General features: G+C 37.0%; 1 protein-coding gene across 1 annotated transcript; it reads left to right on the top strand.

Moving 5' to 3' along the window:
• Nucleotides 1-2,208: 2,208 nt before the first annotated feature.
• On the top strand, nt 2,209-14,518 carry LOC117669076 (prostasin-like). Its single transcript, XM_034423198.3, has 6 exons — nt 2,209-2,688; nt 3,749-3,769; nt 5,935-6,097; nt 7,643-7,917; nt 10,741-10,910; nt 12,532-14,518. Exons 1-6 carry the CDS (start codon nt 2,631-2,633, stop codon nt 12,790-12,792), a joined length of 948 nt encoding a protein of 315 aa, XP_034279089.2. The 5' UTR covers nt 2,209-2,630; the 3' UTR covers nt 12,793-14,518.
• Nucleotides 14,519-19,779: the final 5,261 nt, after the last annotated feature.

Below are 19,779 nucleotides of genomic sequence, written 5' to 3'. Positions count from 1 at the left end.
CAAATTGTATGTAAGAGACTAGCACTCATGTGATTGAAAAGATAGCTCCAGGATTCTAAAAAAGATTCAGGATTTAAATTTGGATGGTCTGCAGCATAGGTCCATGTAGGTTACAAGCCATTTTGCAAACTTCACCATAATTTGTTCTGATTATGTAGGAGAAGGAATGGCAGAGTCTGGAGGAGGAGTGAAAAGAGGTATCAGCCTAGAACCCCTACATAGCCACAAACAAAGTCCACCCCACCCCACCCCACATGTGTGCTATTGTCCCTTATCTAACTCTAATCAGGCACTGGACATTACTTGAAAATATTTCTGTGAATAGGCTTTTAACAATAAATCAATTTAATTGAACTTTCATATGTGGACTTAATCTTTCATATGTGACAGACTCTACTCATTTTGGTTATATTGTACCCACTGATGCCATGCAGATATCAACATATTGTCTCTTAGATAAGGTGACCAGATTTTAAGATTGGTAAAGAGGGACACCGTTGTGGGCGTGGCTTATTTTGTGGGCGTGGCTAGCTGGTCATGTGACTGGATGGCCGTGGCTACCTGGTCATGTGACCGGGTGGCCATGGCTATGTGTATAGGGACTACTCAGAGGGCTGAAAAAAGTCATTTCTGACAGGTCCTCGCACTTTTGATGGTCCTCACACTTATGACCATCCTCACATTTATGCCCATGCAGCATTCTTAACAACCATGTCACTCATTTCACAACTGCTTCTCTTCACCATGGTGATAAGACTGGGCAAAAAATGTAAAATGTGAGGACAGTTGTAAGTTTGAGGACTGGACAAAAGTGCGAGGACCAATCAAAAATAACTTTTTCAGCCCTCTGAGTAGTCCATATGCACAAAAGGACTAACCAGAGGGCTGAAAAAAGTCATTTCTGACAGGTCCTCGCACTTTTGACTGGTCCTCACACTTATGACCATCCTCACATTTATGCCCATGCAGCATCCTTAACAACCATGTCACTCATTTCACAACTGCTTCTCTTCACCATGGTGATAAGATAGGGCAAAAAACGTAAAATGTGAAGACAGTCGTTCGAGGACTGGTCAAAAGTGCAAGGACCAGTCAAAAATAACTTTTTCAGCCCTCTGAGTAGTCCATATGCATAAAAGGATACAGCAATAGAGAGGGATGAAGGAAGGGAAGGGAAATTAGAGTAGGAGTGAGGGTAAGAGGGGGAGGAAGAGAGGAGGAGAAGGAGAAAGGAAGAGGAAGTAGGGAGGAGAAGAAGAGGGTGGGGGGAAGAGAAAGTAAGAAGGAAAGAAAAGAGAGAGGTGGTAGGTTTGAGGAGAAAGATTGCTGTACAATAAAAAAGATGAAAGGGAAGAAAGCCAACCCCAAACAAATATAAAGATATTAAGATAAAGAATGAATGGTTAAACTTTAGAGAATAAAAGAGAACAAATATGAATAAATAGCAGTAATTAGAAACACACATACAAACATACAATTTATTTTCTTTGAACAGAGTATTTGGCCGGTTCACAAATTTAAACAGTGTTTAGTCACTTCAATTAAATTTACAATTTCTATATTTCCTTTTTGCCATATTTATTCCTCATCTATTTTTTTAAAAAAAACCAATATTACCCTTCATCCTCATCTCTAATCTTAATCAAATTCAATTTTTCCCTTCTATTCTATATTATACCCCTTCCCATTGTCATCTATTTTTATATCCATCCTCACATTGGTTAATTATGTAATTATGTAATACAGTTGTTTAATACAAATTCAACATTTTAATATAAATCAATTAGTTATAAAACTATCTTTTTTGTATATTAATCAATATGAACATGAATATTCCAATTATTTCCATGCAATCCAATTTCTTACAAATCAATTAATTATATTTACCAATAATAGTAAACCAAATAATTTCCCCCATATATTCCTCTGAACCACAACTTAACCATTTCTGCTTTCAACACAATATACAATTAATAGTATCTCAATTATTACAATTCCCTAGTTAAATACAGCTTTTTTTTCTTTTGTGTTTTAAAATCTTGAACTCTCCTCCTAAATTTCCCATTGTTTGCAGTTTTTCACCTACCTTTTTTGGGGAGGAAAAATAAAAATAAAAATAAATCTCTCTCTGCCTCATTTTGTCATGTTTGCACCAAAGATCCTGGTTTCGGTTTCGTTTCTGCAGCTTAGTTAGGGGGAAAAAAAACTGCTTCAGGAACTCTTTACACTGATTGCCTGTAGGGCGGCCCTTTGAAGCCCCGGGCAAGAGTTTAAACAGTTTTTTTTTCTTCTAGCCATCAGTTGGGGCTCAAGAGGCAGCGGGACTCAGGAGGCAGAATGAAAAATCGGGACTTTTTTGAAACGCCGTGGGACACGGGACAAATTGCTAAAAATCGGGACTGTCCCGCCAAAAGCGGGACGTCTGGTCACCTTAAAGACTCTTAGAGTACCTGCCTTGATCTAGAAACTGTAAAGAACTGACATTTCTAGATTTTAATGCCTTTATTCTCTGTATTACAGTTTACTAAACCAATACCAAAAGATTGAGATTGAAACAGCGTAACTATTGTCCCAAATTGACTGAAACTGAACTACTTTGGAGGCCTTTCAGTTTACAGCAGAAGACAACTATGACTTTTTCACCTATTGTACTCATTGTCTGGTTTCTTCATCTGACTAGATTGCAAGGTGAGAAAGGTATTTATTTAGGGGAGGCCATATTTAAAGATGTGTAAATCCCCCCCCTTTTAATTCCCCCACAGCTTTTAAAGGAAATAAAGATGGATGTGAGCTAAGTAATAAATACATGATGTGGTATAAATGCACAAAGGAAAATCACAAGGTCAAGTTGTTAACTGCAACTGTACAATGAAGCCATACCTTGATGTGTGTAAAAAAGAAGAAGAAGAAGAATGGGTCTTTGATTATATTTCCATACCTGTAATCTTGACTATTTGATCCCCCAACCTCAGACACTTCTGCTCTTTTAACATACTTTTAATTCTTAAATATTTTAATGATCCTGGTGTGTTTCCTAGTATAAGGAGGTAGGGAGCAAGTGAGAGTGTGCTGGGTGCAAACTGAACTGGAAATTATTCACAGTAATTTTCCAACATGTGGAAATCCATATTTTGCCATCTAACAAAATGTGAAACGCTATAAAGGCAAACCATCCAGAGTCTCTACTAACTGGGGTCATGTGATCACCATTTGTGATCTTCCCAGAGAGATTCTGACAACCAAAGTCAGTGGGAGAGTTGGATTCACTTAATGACCATGTTATCCACTTAACATCTACACTGATTCACTTAATAATCATGACAAGAAAGGTTGTAAAATCAGACATGGTTCACTTAATAACCCCCTTGTTTAGCCACAGAAATTCTGGTCCTAATTGTAGTTATAATTTGAGGAATACTTTAGCTCTTTACCTGGTTTTGAAATGCTTCTTAAAGTTAGAAGAAAAGATACTGAAATGGACAGTATAAACTAGGTAGCACTAGAGTGTGTTTTAGTCAATTTTTCCTCATTAACCAGCCATCTTTCTTGAGGTGATAGGGATCCTGGACTCCACCTCTGACCTACTGGCAATCTGCAATAACTTGTCAGGTGTATCAGTTTTACAATACCTCAGAACTGACTGTAACCAGAATCTCTTATGACATTTCACCCTTTTTTTAAATCCCCGGGGGGGGGTTTAAATCTTATTTGGAAAATTAAAGTTACTTGTCTTTTCTTTTTCCAACAGGTGCTGCTGACCCAGAAGTAGGTAGGAATTTCTATGTTCCCTAGAAACTTTCTGCACAAATTGGCACTGAATGGTGAAAAGGAAACCCATTTGCATTTTAGAAAATCTTAGATATGTTGTTTTGTTGTTTCCAGCACAATATAATATTCAGAACCATTGCTGTAACTCCAGTTGCATTTTATCACTTTCTTATTGTTAACAAGTTAGACGAAGAAATGTTAAAAAAATAACATATAATATGAAATAACGACTAGGCTAGCTTGGTGGCTCAACAAGACACTGTGAAGCAGGTATGGTAGCATCTACATTTTCTACATCATATGAGAAGAGCACATCTTCCTTCCCCTGTCCTTATCACTTTCTACAGAGGGACTCTTGAAAGCATCCACTCATATTATATTAGTATTTGATTTGGAAGTATTACCGTTTTGGACAAGAAGGTGGTGAAGAGAGTGGTAAGGATAGCAGAAAAGATTATTGGAAGTTCCATACCTTCTATCCAGGCCATGGCATATAAGTGCTATCCAGGACAGTGTGTGTGGGTGGGTATACGTGGGGGGGGGCATGACAGGGGGCATCAGAATTTCATTTTTAATATGTACATAGAAAAAATGGCAACAAAGGTTATCTTATAATGCTTTGTTCCTTGCCAAGTAATTCATTATTTGACCATGCTTGAGTTATGCTCTTCCATGTTAAAAAAGAAACCAGGCTTTTCCTTGGAACAGGATCAAAATCAACATATGAATGAAGCCTATTGCTGATCTAAATACAGGAGTGGATCTCATACTGAGTTGACAAGTTAAATAGATATGCATGTTAAATATTAACTTGTTTCTCAGGAGACACAAAATCATTGGAAACTTTCTTCTGAAAATCATATACAAATTCTTTTTTTTTTTTTAAAAATTATTAAACAAAAACATAAGACAAAAATACTTACAAACATGTATACATAAAGACAATACAAAAAAGAGAAACAAACTAAATAACAACTAACATTGTTTCAGCCTATCGGCTGACTTCTAGAAAACTGTTGCATCAGTGATTATTTTCTATTTCACCTCTATTTCTCTTTTAGAGATCTATTTTATGTGCTTACTTATTTTTACTTTTTTACATATCCAAGACATAACTCTATTTTTAAACTTTTCTCTCTATATAAGTATCTATTACTTCTATACATCCTTCTAATAACCATTCTAACTATTTATACATACAGTCATGTAGTCTACCTCCTATGTGATTGTCTGTGTTTCTTGGTTATGTTTTGTATAAGTATTATTTTATCAATCCTATCTTTCCCTCTAGCCAGGAATACCATTTTTGCCAGACTGCATAATAATCAGTGTCCTCTTTCTCTTGTAGCTCTTTTGTGAGTCTGTCCATTTCTGCACATTCTGTTATTTTTGCAATTATTTTTTCTTCTGTTGGTAATAGTTCTGATTTCCAATTTTTCTTCTGCTTTGTTATTTCTTCAATCATTAACTTGATTTCTTGCCAGTAATGTGCTCTTCTACAAGACCACCAGAGATGGTAATATGACCCCTTTTGCGACTTGCATTTCCAACACATTGGTGACACATTTGGAAACATTTTCGCCAGGCGTGCCGGTGGGAGGTGCCATCTGTAAAACATCTTGTAGAGGTTTTCTTTATATGGTATCGACATTGTCAGTTTGAGATTTTCTGTCCATAATTTGTCCCATTTTTCCAATTCTATGTTTTGGCCTATATTTTTTGCCCATATTATCATATTTTCTTTGACCGTTTCCTCTTCCAATTTATAGTTTATTAAATATCTGAAAATCATATACAAATTCATTCCAAAAGGGAGAGTTTGTTTCTTGCAGGGTTTCCATTGTTGAGCTTCAGAGGTATGGGGGAAAGTCCCTTTTGTTCTTATTATAATCCAAAATATTTTTTAAAATTCATTGTTGTTCCTTTTCAAGTAAGGATTGACTCCAAATGACTGTCTGAATTAGTCCCTGTAATGTTCAGGCAATATTTTGAAAGTGGTTGAAAGACAATGACTGGCCAAGGTGATCCAGTAGCTTCATGTCTAAGATACAACTAGAACTCATAGTCTCCCAGTTTCTAGCCTGGTGCCTTAACCATTACACCAAACTCCTCCTCCCTCTCATTCTTTTTCTCACTCATTTCTTCTATTCTGCTCTTTCTTGGCAGGTTGTAAGAAGCCACTAATCTCTACAAGAATTGTTGGAGGCCAACCAGCTTCTGAAGGGTCATGGCCATGGCAAGCGGGCCTTTCAGTATTCAACATAACTTTTTGTGGTGGCACTCTCATAGACAAGAAGTGGGTGCTGACGGCTGCTCATTGCTTCATCTGGTAAGTTCCTGGACTGTAAAATTAAGTGACAAAAATAGATAGCTGACTATTATTATGTTCTTTTTAATAAACTAGAGTTTCCAGGAAAAAAGCATTATTATGGCTTGTTACATAGCCAGATATTTAGACTTGATTTGGCATTTTATCCACCTATCAAGTCTTTCCCAAGGACTAGGGAACATCTGGAATAGGCAGATGTTGTTTGATGGTGTTAAAGGTATTGTTGCAAGATGTAGAAGAAGTAAAGCTGCCTTTTTGCAATTGACTAATGGTGATTTTGTCAATGCCAGTGGTATTCAATTAACCCTCCAGATGCTTTGAGATTGCACACAAGGTGGCTGTTAGTATTGATACTACCTTTGCTTTCTTTTGCCAGTCGTTCTGTTTCTATTCACAGGTCTTCGGATTTAGGGATTTCCAGTTCTTTCTCTTCTCTTCTGCTGCCTTCAGAAACTACCACATCCACTATACAGTCTTTTTTGTCTTTCAGAAATAGTCACAGAGGAGTCAAATGAAGAAAATGGCATTGCATCAGGGTCATTCTACTGCCAATTTTTTTGTGCTCACATCACAAATAAGGATACATATAAGTAGTCCTATTATAAAGTAGTCCATATAAATGACCACAATAGAGCCAAAAAATTATGTTGCTAAGTGAGAAATTTGTTAAGTGAGTTTTGCCCCATATTAGGAGTTTTCTTGCCACATTTGTTAAGTGAATCAGTGCAGTGGTTAAGTTAGTAACATGATTGTTAAGTGAATCTGGCTTCCCCATTGACTTTGCTTGTCAGAAAGTTGTTAAAGGGGATCACATGACCCCAGGGCACTGCAACTGTCATAAATGTGAGTCAATAGTCAAGCATCCAAATGTAAATCACATTACCATAGGGATGCTGCAACAGTCATAAATGTGAAAAATGGTCCTAAGTCACTTTTTTTTGTACCATTGTAACTTTGAAAGGTCACTAAAGAAACTATTCATACTGTAAGTCGAGGACTACCTCAACACAAAAAGGACACAACAATGCTTTTTCTTTTTGACCAAAATTCAGATCCTGCTTTAGTTACATATTAATAAAAGATTGCTTTCCTCTGCAGAGTTTCAATGGAAGGTACTTTCCCATTTGCATATCACTCAATGTGAATACTGATGTGGAAATCAGAGCTGGATTTTGATTAAAGCCAAATAGGCACTGGCTTGTGGGTGCCAATGTCAATAGTTCCAAATCATTCTAAAAATGCAAATCTTCACATTGGCAAGAAATGAATCCATCAGTCAATGTGGCCTAGGGACACCATATAATCCTGAGCCAGCACTGATGGAAATAGTATACAAATGAATAAATATTGCTGTTGGCATCTTTAAATATGGCAAAGCTGGATATGAGGAAGCATGCTGAAATTAAATTCAGACAAAATCCAGTGCCTCTGGAAATGTAAATTTCAGGAATTTTTTCAACAAATGTCAAAATCCTGCAGTACTCTCAATAGGTCCGCATCCGTCAATTGCTGTTGACATTTTTTTTTAATTGTTAACATTTACAGGCTCCCTGAAGGCTTTAACAAAATTTTTGTGGGGTTAGGCGACCACCAACTCATGAACCCTTCAAATACCTCAGAGAAATTTGCCATCCAACAAATTATTATTCATCCTCAATACACAGCTAATGACACTATGTATGACATCGCTTTGTTGGAGCTAAACGACACTGTGGAGTTCACCAAATACATCATGCCTATGTGTCTCCCAGAGTCTTCTGTGAAGTTCCCTGACAATTCCAGCTGCTGGGTCACTGGATGGGGAAGAACAGCATCTAAGGGTGAGTGAGGAAAATGGGATGTATGTTTGATCTGACACCTTTTCATCCTTTCACATCTTTAAGGTATGAAATTTGGTATGTTTAAAAATTTGTTTATTTGCTTATTGCACCAAAGTACAATAGTGGTCAAAATTTTGGAAACCTTTTGGGGAAAGTGTATTTTTGATGCTTGATGGCTAATAATGCCATTTTTGCAGAGGGGGGGGAGTTTCAAGATAATCATATTATCTTGAAACTCTATCACTGCTGGAATGGCCTGGGAATAGCCCAGACCTTAACCCAATTGAAAATCTATGAAGCCCACTAAAGAAACCTGTTAGTCAGAAGCGACCCACCAATAAAACCCAATTAATAGAAGCTATCATTCAATCTTGGTTTCACATTATAACAGCGACAGAACTAAAAGACTTGGTTCACTCCAAGGAAAGACATTGTAAGGTCATAATACATGCTAAAGGTTATCCAACTAAGTATTAACTGACCTGGTGATAATTTCTTTATATCACGTTTTTTTCTGTGGTGATAATTTTTGTATATCTCATTTTTTTCTGTGTGTTTCACTTTTCTTCTTTAAACTGTAACTGCTATTCTAATAGCAAATCCTTCATAAAAGTAATTGCATTACATTCTTAATTAAATTATCTTTCCATTGATATATAATTTTATGGTACTGCTCCCAGAAAAAAGTGGTGTTATTAGCTATTTTTAGAAAATTCACTTTTCCCAGGTTTCCACAATTTTGGCCACTACTGTAACTTGAAGTTACATAAAGGACTAACGGGACACAGTTTAATCCAGGAAGATGCTCCAGATACAAACTTGAGGAGACGAGACCATTATTCTGCATTGACACTGAGGCCAAACTAGAGTTTTGCATAAAACTCTGCATAAAGTTACACAGTAAAGAACCCTAACCAGAGGAAATGGCAGGGACCAGCTGCACATGCGTTTAAATATTTTCAGGGAGGATTTATTTTCAGGGGGCCTTATTTTAGTGCATGCGTTCAAAAGCCCAATTGGGCTTATTATCCAGGGAGGTCTTATTTTCTGGGAAACAGGGTAGTAAATGTTATTAAATGGCATAAACTTTCATTAGAAGCATGAAGTATCTGAATATGATGTAGGATTTAAATTGGGATGAGATCGAGTTAGGGACAAGGATGAAGAAGGCAAAGCAGAGCAGAATGATTAAAAATCATTTTGGCTTACTTAAAAGTAGTAGGATTCTTCTTTTTCTTAAGGTTCTTTTTAAGGTTTAAAAATTAGCAGCAAGCTCAGGATAGTAACAGTAACTAGTGGAACCTATTGCCACTAAAATCCATAACAGCACCAGCAAAGCTTAATCTGAGTCAGTCCCAGACATCAAATAGAGTCCTTTTTTCCAATGGCAGAAAATGGCACTAAAATATCTGAAGGGGTTTTTGATTCCAGAAAGATCAGTTGAGTCATCCCATCAAAGCAAAATTGCAAAAGACATCTGGGACCTGATTGGAAGCAGCAAAGCAAATTAGGTTATTTCCGAGTGTTTTTTAATCTTTCCAGAGGTCCAAACTGAATCAGTTTGCTCCTGATCTTTAATTTGTAAATTTGAACTGGATCACACCAAATTTCAAATCTTCAATTTTAATTAATTCAGGCTTCTTCACAGAGACCTGATTAGCTGCAAAACAATAGGGAGCAAGTAAAGATGTAATGCCTTTGGGTTCTGAATTGTCATTCTTTTCATCCTAAAGATCTACACATAATATGAGGGATGGAGTGGGATGGAGGGCCAAAAAACAGATTAAACTATATAGTGGTTAGGCTGATTTGAAGGACAAGTGTCAAGATTTTCCTTTTTTTTAAAGCAACATGCCTATTTTAGGGACTATCCTTTATATTTCATATGTTCTCCAGCTCAAAATAGTTTATGTTGGTTTCATCAACCAGACAGCTTGGAGAGCAGATATAATCACAAGACTACATCTTACTCATCTATTAGTCAAAATTCTAGTACATCAGCTAAGAACTGGCAGCTGTGATCTCACATCTTGTATATGTAATTATGTGTAGAACATAGTGGTTGAAAAGTTTTAGTCTTCCTTGTCCCATTATAATTTACTTTCGACAGACAACTACTGTGCCTATATGACATAAGTATGTTTCTTTCCTGTCCTGTTCTGTTCTGTTTTGGGAGAGAAGAGCAGTAAAAATTTATGGGAAACAACCCTGTTAGATCTGCCATCTTCAGTTTGGCACCTTGCTGGCATCCTGCCATCAAAGGATAGGAGGGAGGAGCAGAACTTGGGAGGGGAACAAATGGGCAATCAACCCATTTGACAGCTTATCAAAGAGCAAGAGAGCTCAGAACCAGTTTTTCCCAGCACTCAAGGCCATTCACCCTGAGAAAGAATGTGAATTACCCTAAACATCTCAGTGTTCTCAAAACAACCCAGGTGGATGAAGATGGATTGCGGGGAGAGCTGGGAAGTCAGGAAACTTTCTGTATCTTTTGAATGAAGGAAAATTAGTCCTATCCTTATTTTACTGCAACCAGCATCTTTTAATAAAAGAACTTATCACTTCAACCAATTGGAATCAAGGATCTGTCTTTCCTAAGGGATCGGACTGGGGCAGGTCTGCCACAACACTAATATTTACTTCCCTAAAATCATCAATCTGGTTAGCAAATGTGTCTTCTGGCAAATCGCAACAAGAAAAATTAAATTTGTTCTTTAAAATGAAGTTGAGGAATGTTGAAGATTTGGCACTAAATTTACAGTGAATATAAACTCAGTTACTTGTTCTCTGCATTTTATAATGCAAAACCTTCCTTTTTTGCAGTGGACCTGAAACCTCCCCAAACCCTTCAAGAAGTTGAAGTGTCTATCATCAATACAGATTTATGCAACTCTTTATACAACATGCTCAATGTTACAATATTGCCCCATTCCCCTATCAGGGCTGGTATGATCTGTGCGGGTAGCTTAAAAGGGGGTAAAGATTCCTGTCAGGTATGGTGCTCAAAAATGTAGCTATGTTTCTATGACATAAGACAGTTAAAATTGTAGGGATTGAATTTGTGTAATGAATTAAACTGTATTAACCTTGGTTGGGTAGTGGGGTTGCTAAGGGCCTGATGAGGTATAGGATATTAACTCTTAATGTTAGTTTATGGTTCCTTGTGTGGAGCAATGAGAATGAATTAATTAATTAATTAACTAATCAATCAATCAATCAATCAATTTAAGTTTGTTGTACCAACCCTGTCAATGTTGATATGGAAAATTTATGAACCTGCTCATAAAGGATGCAGAGTTCTCCCAGAGCTTCCTTCATTCAGGGAAGTATGCAGTGCTCTTCAAACTCTCAAGATAGGTCTGGGTAATCATCAGCAAGAGGCCTTACATAGTGTCCAGAAAAGCTCTTCAAGATTCAGCTCTTGAAATTGGATGGAAAGCTTCATGGGGATTTTCAATCAGTGAAGTGATTGCTGCTTAATTTTGCTGACTAAGACAAAAAACAGAGGAGCTAAGCCTCTCAGAAACTTAATGAAACTGCTACACAAAACTTGAAAAAGTATTTAAAAATTAGGCCAAACATTTCTGATCTGCCATCTCCAGTAATATCAAGAACATGGGGCAAAATAACATATCCAACTGCCCTGCATAAGATCAAAATTGCTTAGCCATGTACTAAGAGATCAAATCTTTAAAATAACAATAGAAATAGCACTTAGACTTATATATCACTATACAATGCTCCACTCCACAGCCCTCTCTAAGCAGTTTACTGAGTCAAAATATCACCCCCAACAATCTGGGTCTTCATTTTACCCACCTTGGAAGGATGGAAGGCTGTGTCAACCTTGAGCTTGGTTAGATTTGAACTGCCAAATTGCAGGTAGCCGGCAGTCAGCTGAAGTAGCCTGCAATACTGCACTCTAACTCCTGTGCCACTGTGGCTCATTTCTCATTAAAATGCATTACTGGCTCAACTTGTTGTTCTCCAAACATTTTGGACATGAATTCTTATGAATTCATATTCCTATAAATCCCTAACCAGATTTAAAAGTCCAAAACAGTTGGAAGGATGTCCCATATCTGCTTCTTTTGACTAGTTCTGAAGAGGATTTAAGGAATAGTAATAAATTCATATGGCTCTCAATATAACTGTGTGTAGATTTCATTTTGGATATGAATTTCAGAGGACCGAGGATAGCCAGGTGATTCTAGGAAAAGATTTTTTTTGATACCATTGATTGGTCTCATGACATAGCAGAAGAAGTATTATTATCTTGCATGGCTATGCTTATGTTTTGCAGGTCAGTTAACAACCTGCTGTTTATTAACAGTGTTAAATATGGTTAGGTTTTGAGGACTTAGTGCAGGACTTAGTGTGCGAATCCAGACCCATTTTACTGAATTATCAATCAATATATTGCATTAACCCCAAAACTGTGATAAGTATGTTTGGTGAACAGGCAATTTACTGAAGATTCCCAGGCTAAAGTTGAGGCGTTTAGTTAAAGAAATAAATACTTTGCTGCAAGGAAATTTGCATTTCAATTTGTCAATATCGGAATGAAGCAGCCTTCCTATTAACATGTGATAATATACATCTTTTTCTTTCCAGGGTGATTCTGGAGGACCTATGGTTTGCCAATGTGATGGAAGTGAAAATTGGCTGTTGACAGGAATTGTGAGCTGGGGGTTAGGCTGCGGCATAGCCGATGTGCCTGGTGTCTACACTTCAGTAGCACATTATGCTGATTGGATCCAGCTGCACATACCCCACATAAAATTTTCCGAGTGCCCATGTGAAAGTAATAGTGTAGGACACAATACCCCTCTTCTCGTGCTTTTTCTGATATCTGTCAAATTGATCTTCTTCTGAGAGACTTAGACGTTCCTCCTTCAGCTTACCTATGTCCCCAGGTGAAATCTTTTTTACACAAAATGCTGCTGGTGCAGCTCTACATAGAAATCTATAGATTCTCCAAACTGGAGGCAGATCAGCATTAAAATTCTTTTTTTTTCCTTTTTATGTTTTATTTGTTTTATTTATATAACATTCAATTTTCATCAAAGTGTGTTGTCTGGGTACAGTTATTTTTAAACAATCATAACACATGTATGGATAAACTAATCTTACTATTAAGGATAAAGAAGAAACTGAATATTTCTTAATATGGGACATATTTTATCAATGGCTAGACAACAGAAACAGAAGTTAGAAAGGAGAAGATATAAAAAGAAGGAATGTTAATGTGGAGAGTTGATAAAGAAGATAATGTTAAGTATTATTGTTATTATATTATCATATTATTATATTACCAATATTATGGTGATTAATACCACAACAATGTTGCTGAGCACATTGTAAGCCGCCCTGAGTCTTCGGAGAAGGGCGACATATAAATCAAATTAAAAAAAAAAAGCATTAAAGTTCTAATTAGTGTTAAATCAATAAAAATATGATTTAAGTCATGTGGCTTACCACAAGAATGAAGATAAGGCTGACCATTCTTCAGGCTTTGGCTGGGAATCATGATAAGAATTGCGTACTACCAAATCCAGAGGTAGCTTGAGAGGAGCTTTCCAAAATCTTCAAAGGCCTCCTGCCAGTGATAAACTGTCTTTTCCCTTTCCTCCTGGGATTACTGACAATGGTACTACTCTTCCTCCTCCTAATATCATATGGCATGTTGTTGCTCTTCCTTCCCCACAAAAGAGTTTCCACTCTTCCCCACCAAAATGTATTTCCAACATCACTTAACCTGACAACAAAGATAACAACAATATTGGGCTGCCAGAAAGACTTGGTTCAAGGAACATACTCTGTTTTCAAATAATCTCTGAGATCACTATGAAAAGACATGTATCTTTAAAACAGTGAAGATGCTGCAATGTCCACCTAAAGGGTGGAATTTTTTCTCCATGCTTTCTTTTCTTTGGCGCTCAGCTATGCACTCCGTTCTGATTTGAACCTTGTTTGGCAACACTGATCTACAGCTAAGACTCCTATCAATATAAATTCATAAAGGAAGAAGCTGTTTCTAGTTCGTGTCCTGATTTTGGACATCATCTCAACGTCTGATTGGCTGCAAAAGTGAGAACCTTTGAGGAACTGGGACACCAACCTGGCACTCACTGGAAGAAGATTTTTGAAGTCTCCAGAAGGGTGCTTCCTTGCCTTGTTGAAGAGACCAAAGTGCAGAATTGTTCTACCCCTGAACTAAAACGAAAATCTCCAAGTCTTCTTTTACTAAGTGATTTTTTTCAGGAAAGGAATGACTTTGCTATAGCTACTGCTGTCAGAAGCTACTGGATTTAACTGGAATCAATTTAATGTAAAATTTGTAATCTATAATTTTCTTTAATTATTGTACTTAATTCCCATCCCTTTCTTTCCTTCCTTTAACTTATTTTAATAGATGATTTTGTTTGTTACTACTACTGGATAATTTTCTTTATATATTAGTTTATGCTGCTCCTGGAACAAAATATGTCTATCATTGTAAAATTTTACTCTGATGTATCATAACAATAAAAGCAATGTTTACTATTTGTAAACACCTTGAGACATTTAATTCAAATGATTAAAAGATCTGTGGCCTTGATATTTAGAAGCAGAATTTAAATTCTTGGTTTTCTTATTTGCTGATGAGTTATAAAGAAGAAGATCACCCAGGAAAAGGAAAGCAATTAAAACAATTCTTATTTTCCAAATAGTTTTGTAGAAACTAGATTATTGTTTTAGGCTGCAGTCCTCTGTCAATTTATTTTATTAGAATGGTTGCTGGATTAAGCAAAAGCCCCTCCTAGATCAGGTATTTAGTATAATAACATAGAATAACTGAGTTGGAAGGACCTTGGAGGTCTTCTAGTCCAACTCCTCCTTCAGCAGGAGACCCTGTACCATTTCAGATAAACAGTTCTCCAGTATCTTCTTAAAAGCCTGCAGTGATGGAGCCCTCACAACTCCTGAAAGTAAGCCATTCCAGTATTCAGTTATTCTCACTGTTGTGAAGTTTCTCCTTTGTTCTAGGTTCCTTTTCTCCTTGATTAGTTTCCATCCCTTGTTTCTTCTCTTGCCTTCTGGTGCTCTTTGTGGCAGCCCCTCAAATCTTGAAACACTGCTATCATCTCATTCCTAGTCCTTCTTTTCTCTAAACTAGAATAACCAATTCCTACAACCATTCTTCATATATTTAGTCTCCAGCCCCCTAATCGTCTTTGTTGCTCTTCTCTGCACTATTTCCAGAGTCTCAACATCTTTTTTATATTGTGGTTTCAACTAGATATTACTAGGGTAAGTAGGAGATAGAAAATGTACAAAAATGAGTACCTTTTCATATTGGGTTGGCAACATTCCAGAATAAAAAGATATTCTTTCAAATGAAGGAAACTATTTCCCAAGGATTATTTTTATCTTATTTGTTTCCTTAAATTGAAGCCAATCAGACTGAGAACAGTTTTTGTAGAGTGGTTGTGTGGCATGGTTACAGAGACAGAGACCATAATAGAAAGCCATACCTTGTGGGTCCCATCAGTTGACAATGTTTCAGGCAAGTAACCTGAAGTATGTGTTACTAAACATTTAGGTTGTTTTTGGTTAGCAGTTAGAAAGACTTAGCAATAGCAATAGCACTTAGACTTATACACCACTTCACAGTGCTTTCAAGCCCTCTCTAAGCGATTTACAGAGTCAGCATATTTCTCCCCCTCCCCCCATCTGAATCTTCATTATTTCAGCCCCAGAAGGATGGAAGGCTGAGTCAACCTTGACCCAGTGAGAATCGAACTGCCAAACTGCAGGCAGCCAGCAGTCAGCAGAAATAGCCTGCAGTACTGCATTCTAACCACAGCATCACCACAGCTCATAAAACTTTCTCTCTTTCCTTAATGAAATTAATGAAATAATCATCATATCAATAAGCAAATCTTTAAAATTCCCACCTAAGAGATTAAAATAACCCCAAATTATTTGAAGCTACCTGCAGAGTAATACAGTAAATTTCTATGTCATATTTCATTACATTATTGCTTCACTTACTTATATCTTAAGTAATTAAGATTTACTGATTTATATCTTAAATATATACCTAAAACTTTAGGTTTTAGGTATATATTTAAGATATAAATCAGTATTTGTTGAAGCAAATAATATTTAAATTCCTCTACACTTTGTACTGCCCTTGGAATACAGATTAAAAGTCTATAGCTATACAATTTGGGATGAACAGGTTTTGAATGTTGGGAAAGGAGGGATGGATTTCTAGATGAAAAATTGTAGACTACAGGAACCAAGAACACTACTCAGGTGACACTGAGAACACTGATAAACCTCTAAGTGCTTCAGCTTCCCTCTGAAAGGATGCAAATGACCAAGTGTCTGCAAGGAGTATATATTCTTCCATTCCCCACTATCCTGTCAGAGCTGAAAAAGCTTTTTGGATGAGAAGCAAAACGTCATCAAAGAAAAACCAAGAAAGTCCAATTTCTTTGTTTTTTTTAAATGTTGGCGTTTTGTTTTTTAACATTTTTTAATAAAAGTTTTAAAAGCTTTTATTCATAAACATAAAAATCAAATCATAAGGCTGGAAGGGAACTTGGATACTTGATTATATATTTCCATCCCAAGGCAAGCCAGACATTATGAGGAAAACTGTAACCAGAGGTGGATTTCAGCAGGTTCTGACCAGTTCTGGGGAACCGGTAACGGAAATTTTGAGTAGTGGAGAACTGGTAATTAAAAATCTGACTGGCCCCGCCCCCATCTATTCTCTGCTCCCAAGTCACATCTGATCAGGAGGAAATGGGGATTTTGTTGTAACCTTCCCCTGGATTGGGGATGGAATAGAGATTTTCCAGTATCCTTCCCCTGGAGTGGGGTGGGAATGGAGATTTTACATTCCTTCCCTGCCATGCCCACCAAGCCACACCCATAGAACCAGTAGTAAAAAAATTTGAAACTACCACTGATTTTAACCTATGCCTGGATGCCATGAAAAGGACATAGAATTCGGCATTAGGATTATTTGCATTGATTAAATCTTTACTCATGCTGTTCTTTCTCTCTTGTGTGCCTATCAATAAAATTCTGTGATGAAATCAGCAAGCATAAATCAGAGGTCTAAGTGCCTTCCACATCAACTTGCTGGACTGATAACCAGAAATTACAGGCTTCACCTTTGCGGCTTTTTTTCTCATAATTCAATGACTCATGTTCCACAGTTACACAAACCACTGTATGGGAATAAAAACCTATGGTAACTAAAGAAGGTCATGCAACAATGAGCTTCTGTCCCATAATGCTCATAACATAGTTCTGGGTGGAAATTTTAAGTTTTTCTGATTTTGCCACTGAATAACAGCCTCATGTTTGTACCAATAATACATAAAATATGAGCATACAACTACAGCTAGTCCTATTTAATTACTGCCTTAGTTACTGATTGCAGTTACAACAGTGATAAAAAAGTAACTTTGAGACCAATGTCTACATTTATGACATCTCTCTCTGTCACATGTTCACTATTACAGTCAATTAGTACATGTTATCTTGTACTTAACCTACTTTTTTCTTTTTCTATCCCTCACAGAAGAAAGATTGTCCTCCGTGTAAGAAAGAAATTTCTCCACACCATAGCAGCTGCATAAAAAGTGCTAACCGCATGTTAACAAGCTCAATAATGTAACCTTAATTAGCCAGTTGATAACTGCTTCAGAAACTGACAAGACCCTAATCATTTTCTAAGCAGCATGCAGCAGATGCGCTAGGCCAGAACTGTCAAATTCACGGCCCGTGGGCCGGACACGTCATGTGTTGGCCATGCCCATGCCCAGTTTAGCAAAGAGGGGAAAAGTCCATCTTGTACACCTCCATGACGGTGCAAGTTTGACACCCATGCTCTAGGCAAACAGCTGGTGCTACCTCACTCCTTTCTATATGTATTCCTAACTGTATACCTGCTTACTCTCTTATAATCCCGTCCTCTCCAATGAATGTAAATTTTAAAAATTCAATTCTCTTCTTGCTAATTATCCCAGGATTGGAGTGAGCATTCCAAAGGGAGCGAGGATAAAAAAGTCTACAAGATTTGCCTTTTTCTCTGACTTCTGTGTGAGTCACATTCCAGTGCTCACCCAGAAATTTGGGGTTATATACTTCTGACTTTGCAAATCAAAGGAAAGCTGAAGTAAAATCCTAAACACAATCACAGTTATGCGTCCTTTCACTTAGCAATCATTTTGCTTAATCCCATGCAAAACAAGCCCTCCCAAAAAATTTAAACTACTAAATCTATTTGCAAATCATTAACCTGTCTTCTATGTATTCATGACAAAGTAAGCAATAATAATAATAATAATAAACAAAATTAAAATTTCAAAATTCTCTGTTAAGTGTTACTGTAATTCACTTATAGAAAGTTTACCAAAGCACCTTATCTGTCCAAAGTCATCCCAAAAGTTATAAATAATTCATTCTGGATAAAATATCAACATTTGTTTATTAATGCCATCTCTTATCAATTATGGTTTAATTAAATATAATAGATTCAGTCTAAGGGTGACTTTTCTAAATAAAGATTGGGAAACGTCTCAAGTCACAAATCAATATCTGCATAAAGTCATGTTCTCAGAGTCATGAATTCTTCCTGGGCCATTGATTAGCCAGATCAATATGCTTTCACAGGTTTGTGATAGTTTAATAACTGAAATGCCAACAGAATGGATACCGTGTGTGTCAAATCCTGTGTATTTGGCAAGACTGGGGAAGCAAAAACTGTACAGATTTCAGTGAGGTATCTTTAATGCTAGGAAATCCTGAACATGAAGCTGTTGTATGATATGAATTATTCTCTGCAGGAAAAAATATGGTACAGAAAAGGAATTATTGGACAGTTTTATGATTACAATTTTTGAGGAGTCTTAGCTCTGCTTTTTATCTTTATTTGTCTTCTCTCTCTTTTTTCTTGAGACTCTCCAACTAATAAAGACAATCTGTCTTTATGGTCACTGACTTAATGGCACATCCTCATCCTCATCCGGTCCTCTCAATTCCTGGCAAATAGATGGGGAAGAAATGGAGCTAGTGACAAATTTTATTTTCCTGGGCTCCAAAATCACCGCAGATGGGGACTGCAGCCAAGAAATTAAAAGACATTTGCTCCTGGGGAGGAAAGATATGGCAAATCTAGATAGCTTACTAAAAAGCAGAGACATCACCCTGCCAACAAAAGTGCCTATAGTCAAGGCTATAGTTTTCCCAGTTGCAATGTATGGCTGTGAAATGTTGGACCATAAGAAAGGCTGGGCACCAAAGAATTGAGGCCTTTGAACTATGGTGCTAGAGAAGACTCCTGCAATTCCCTTGGACTGCAAGGTAATCAAACTGGTCAATCCTAGAGGAGATCAACCCTGACTGCTCTTTAAAAAGCCCGATACTGAAAATGAAACTCGAATACTTTGGCCACCTAATGAGAAGGAAGGACTCAGTGAAGAAGAACCTAATGATGGGAAAGATTGAGGGCAAAAGAAAAAGGGGACAAGAAAGAATGAGGTGGCTGTATGGAGTCACTGAAGCAGTAGGTATGAGCTTAAATGGACTCCAGAAGATGGTAGAGGACAGGAAGGCCTGGAGGAATATTGTCCATGGGGTCATGATGGGTCGGACATGACTTCGCAATTAACAACAACAACAACATCCCCATCAGTGGCACCAAATAGAAAGGAAAAGACAACAGAGTAGAGACAAATGATCTGAGAACTAAACCCTTGACTTACCACCACCATCATTCACTGAACCTGGTGAGCAAAGAGATGTATTAGTTTCAAGTGAAGTAAACATTCCACCACCACCACCAAAGTTTTCAGT

This window comes from Pantherophis guttatus, chromosome 4 (assembly GCF_059756535.1).
Source record: "Pantherophis guttatus breed Tessera chromosome 4, ASM5975653v1, whole genome shotgun sequence".
Lineage (NCBI taxonomy): Eukaryota > Metazoa > Chordata > Lepidosauria > Squamata > Colubridae > Pantherophis > Pantherophis guttatus.
Note: the sequence above shows the minus strand (reverse complement) of the source record. Positions and strands in the feature narration are given on the sequence as shown.